Below are 4,416 nucleotides of genomic sequence, written 5' to 3'. Positions count from 1 at the left end.
AATTTTCCTAGATTCATACTTCGTACATTCCATGTTCCAGTTATTAATGGATGTTTACAACTGTTTCTCTTCATTTTGATTTGTGCCCCATCAACAAGTGAAGGTCCCAAGTGCTTTACTCCCACAGGCTTTACTCCATTAGCGTCATCACGGTCAACTCTACTTTGAGGAGGCAACTCTTCCCCAGTTGCATTTTGAGTGTCTTCCAACATGAGGGACTAATTTTCTTGCACTATATCTGACAGTGTTTCTCCGCTATTCATAAAGTTTTCAGTGACTAAGTATTTGGAAGTAGTTTGTCACTCCTTCTTCCTAGTCTGTCTTCATCTGGAAGCTCATTTGAAACCTGTCCACTGTGAGTGATCCTGCTGGTATTTAAAATACATGTAGCATAGCTTCCAAAATCACAGGAACTCATAAGCCACCACAGTATGACAAACTGACAGACGAATGGTGGTGCTGTTGTGTAGAGAAGGTAAATTCTGAGGTTAGGGATAGAAGTTTGAAAGATGAATGGTATTTCTTGATCTAAAATATGAAGTTGGGAACAGGAAGAAGTTTCCATCCTTTGGGGAGGTCTGTCTTGGTGTCTTAGTACTGCTATAACAGAACTACCACAGTGGGTGACTTTGTTGAACAGAAATTAAATTTCTTACAGTTTATGAGTCTAGAAGTTTGAGTTCAGGGTGTCAGCTTTACAGGAAGTCTCTGTCTGTCAGCTGTGATGGAAAATCCTTGTCTCTGCTTCTTCTTGGCATTCATGATCTCCACGTGGTATTGGTCTTGTCCCATCTGTGCTTTCTTGTTTCAGAGCCGATTCTGCTCCTTTTATAGCTCACCCTACACTAATATGGCCTCATCAATACAGTGAAGGGACTCTTAGTCTCAAATGGGATTGCGTGCAAATGTATAGGGATTAGGATAGCAACACATATTTTGGGAGACACAATTCAATCCATAATGGAGTTCTAATATAAATATCCATTAACATAGGGCTGAGGGGGGCTGCTGAGCACTGCCAGGAGATCTCAACGAAGGGACCCACTATAAAAGACTCTTGTGGCTTGCTTTCCCAGGTGGTAATTCTGTGCCCCTACACTGGCATCCAACAGACCTTCCCTTGCAGGAACTGGCTGGATGAGAAAAAGGCGGATGGGTTAATTGAGAGGCAGCTCTATGAGATGGTGTCTCTCAGGATGAAGAGGCTGAAAAGTAAGTCCAGGGATCCCAGTATGTCAGTCCACTGAGCAAGAGCTCCAAGGGGGTATAACCTGGCTTCTCATTTTTCTTCCTTTAGAAACAAGGTGGAAAGGGTCCCCTAAGGAACTAATTTCTCCAAGGTAGGGTCCACATAAACTACACAATCTGGTGTCTAGGCTAATGTTTCAGTGTCCCCAAATATAATAAGCTGCTGCGAGGTTCTAGATGTGACATGGAAATGTTCAAAATAATGTCCTCTGCATGAACAGGACATAGGAAGATTGGTGTGAACTCATTCCCTTATTTAAAACTAAACTAATGAGTTTCAGCCATTAAAAAGGAAAGTCAAGGTGTACAAATTATTGATAGGAAGAAATCCTTGGTGCTGTTGTTAAGTTCTGTTGAGTCAGTTCTGACTCACAGCGACCCTGTATAGGGAGCGGCTGGGTAGCTTGATCTGCTGGCCTTGAAGTTCAAACCAATCTTGCAGTTCAGGGCATTAGCCTGCAGCACCACACCAGGCACTCCACACCAAGACTGGTGCTGTCAAATTGATTGTGATCCATAGCAACCCCATGTTCAACAGAACAAAACACTGCTCAGTCTTGCACCGTCCTCAATCATTGTTATGTTTGATCCCATTGTTGTAGCCACTGTATCAAACCAACCTGTTGAGGGTCTTCCTCTTTTTTGCTAACTCTACTTTACAAAGCATGATGTTTCTCCCTAGGAACTGGTCCCTCCTGACAGCATGACAAGATGAAGTCTTACCATACATGCTTCTAATGAGCATTCTGGCTATGCTATTCCAGTTTAGCTTCCTAAATTTGGCACAGGTCATAGTGGGTTTCTGACAGCAAGACTCACCTATATGTAACCTACCCTTCAGTGCTGATCTCCTTGAATTTGTCCCTCTTCCTTATTGCTTACACAACAATCTCTTCACTTCTTAAAGTTTATGGGGCAACAATCTGTCTTTGTAGAATTTCCTTGGTCCCTGTGGGTCTGGACAACTGATCTGAAGAAAGCTGGTACCAACTCTCCCATCTACATCCAGGTTTATGGGAAGAGGGGGCGCACAGATGAGATCCTCCTGAATCCCAACAACAAGTGGTTCAAACCTGGCACAATTGAGAAGTTTACGGTAGGAACAAAGTATGGTGAGGTGGGAGGGAAGGAGGATGAAGAGGTAGGAGGTAATTTTCATTGGGAATTACCATTTCTAATGGGGGATTCCAGTGTTTTTCATGGGGCATTCTGGTTTTCTCAAAGTCAAATTTGGGCTACTTTTGGAAAAGAGAAAGGGTATAATGAAGACATTAGGACCCTGCAAGGAATGATAGATTTGATAATTTATAAGCAATGCATTCATTGAATGGGAAATTTAGATCTGTTTGTAAGTCTTTTAAGAAGCCCTAGTGATACCACAGTTAAAGCACTTGAAAGCTTGGCAGTTTGAACCCACCAGCTGCTCCTCCAGGGGAAAGCTGTGTCAGTCTGCTTTTGTAAAGATTGTTGTTGTTGTTAAGTGCCAGCGAGGTGGTTCCAACTCATAGCACAATCCTGTATAGGGTTTCCAAGGAGCGACTGCTGAGTTTGAACCATTGAACTTATGGTCCAGTGCTTTTCCCATACCAGGACTCCTCTGTAAAGATTTGAAAATCCTTTGGGGTTGCTATAGGCCCAGTGTGAGTCAGAATCTATTTGGTGGCATCTGGATCCTTCACCATTGGCACAAACTCACTGCCCCCTAAGGTTCCTATCTAATCTTATGAGTTGCTGTTATCAGTTTGATACCATAGTGATAGATCTTTATAAAACAGCCTTGGGGAGAAAACAAGTATGTCATCGTCCTGGACATCCAGGGAATTGTAGCACCAAGCCCCTGAGCACAATTGGTGCCAAATGGCCTAATCTGGACTGAGTTGTTGGCAAGTTGGAATTTAAGGGACTGTGGGACTTTCTGAGCATTTGAAAAGAAATTTAGATTTTAAACTTTCTGGTACATATACTACTAAAGCAAAGCTTGTTTTACCAACAGAAATGCTGCTTTGCCTTTGTTGTTGTTAGTGTCATCGAGTCAGTTTTGAGCAGTTGGTGGGTTTGAACCACTGACATTGCTGTTAGCAGATCAGTGCTTTTCCTATAGCATCACACCTGGCTTTGTTGTTGTTGTTGTTACGTGCTGTGGAGTTGGTTCTGACTCATAGCGACCCTGTACAGGATTTCCGAGGCTGTAAATCTTTATGGGAGCAGAAAGCCTCATCTTTCTCCTGCTGAACAGCTGGTAGTTTTGAACTGCAGACCTTGAGGTTAGCAGGCCAGTTCACAACCACTATGCTACCAGAGACACCTGGCTTTAGGTAGGAATTATTTGTAAAGAGACGCATGCCCCAAAGCCAGCCTCTTTTCAGAGCGCTGCTCTTTATGTGTTTGTCTTCCCTGCTAGACTGTGTTGTTGTTGTTGTTAAGTGCCATCCAGTTGGTTCTGACTTATAACAACCCTGTATAGGGTTTCCAAGGAGTGGCTGGTGAGTTTGAACTGCTGACCTTGTATCTCGAACTGATTTTGTGGTCCAATGCATTATCCCAGAGCATCACACCAGGACTCATGAGCCCATGGGGAAAGGGCAGGATGTTGATCTTGGGAGCTGGTTCTTTGCCCAACAGATTCCTGGGCCTGTGGGCTTGGGCTAATTTGTGTGGCTGCCATATGAATTTTGTTACTGAAACTTTATTGTTTGGAGACTCTTCATAGAGCTGGATCCCACTGTGGATCAATTATTTTTGCTCAATTTCACCAACTCTACATTGACGTCTTGCCTTCACATGCTAGTAATTACAAGAGGTAGGAGAGAATAGAATGTGTGTAGGTGGTTTGAAGCAAACCCATCCCCACTGCTGAAAAACAACACTGAGCAGGTACCCTCCTGGCAGCAGTGACGATGGACACATCTCACTTGCTCCTGCCTACTTAGGTCTTTTTATTTTTCACCACAGATTGAGATCCCAAATCTCGGCATGTTTTATAAGATTCGGGCATGGCATGATAAAAGGAGTCCAGGTTCTGGATGGCATTTAGAAAAGGTGAGATACACCATCTTGGGGGTGGAAGGTAGTTGGAAGAGGAATTAAAATGGTCTATTTTTAATGACCCTGTCACATAAGCTTGCTTCTGAATTTAATGTGAGCAGGGATAGGGTGCTCATATGGATG

At 43.3% G+C, this 4,416-nt stretch overlaps 1 protein-coding gene across 1 annotated transcript in view; it reads left to right on the top strand.

Moving 5' to 3' along the window:
• The window catches only part of LOXHD1 (lipoxygenase homology domains 1), a 211,359-nt gene that overhangs the window by 82,782 nt on the left and 124,161 nt on the right, over nucleotides 1-4,416 (top strand). The window contains exons 9-11 of the mRNA XM_006835145.1: nucleotides 1,077-1,212; nucleotides 2,184-2,344; nucleotides 4,201-4,315. Coding sequence (XP_006835208.1) covers nucleotides 1,077-1,212; nucleotides 2,184-2,344; nucleotides 4,201-4,315 — 412 coding nt within the window. The remainder of the gene's footprint in view (nucleotides 1-1,076; nucleotides 1,213-2,183; nucleotides 2,345-4,200; nucleotides 4,316-4,416) is intronic.

The sequence above is a fragment of the Chrysochloris asiatica genome, unplaced genomic scaffold, assembly GCF_000296735.1.
Source record: "Chrysochloris asiatica unplaced genomic scaffold, ChrAsi1.0 scaffold00015, whole genome shotgun sequence".
NCBI lineage: Eukaryota > Metazoa > Chordata > Mammalia > Afrosoricida > Chrysochloridae > Chrysochloris > Chrysochloris asiatica.
This window is presented reverse-complemented; position numbering and strand designations above follow the sequence as displayed.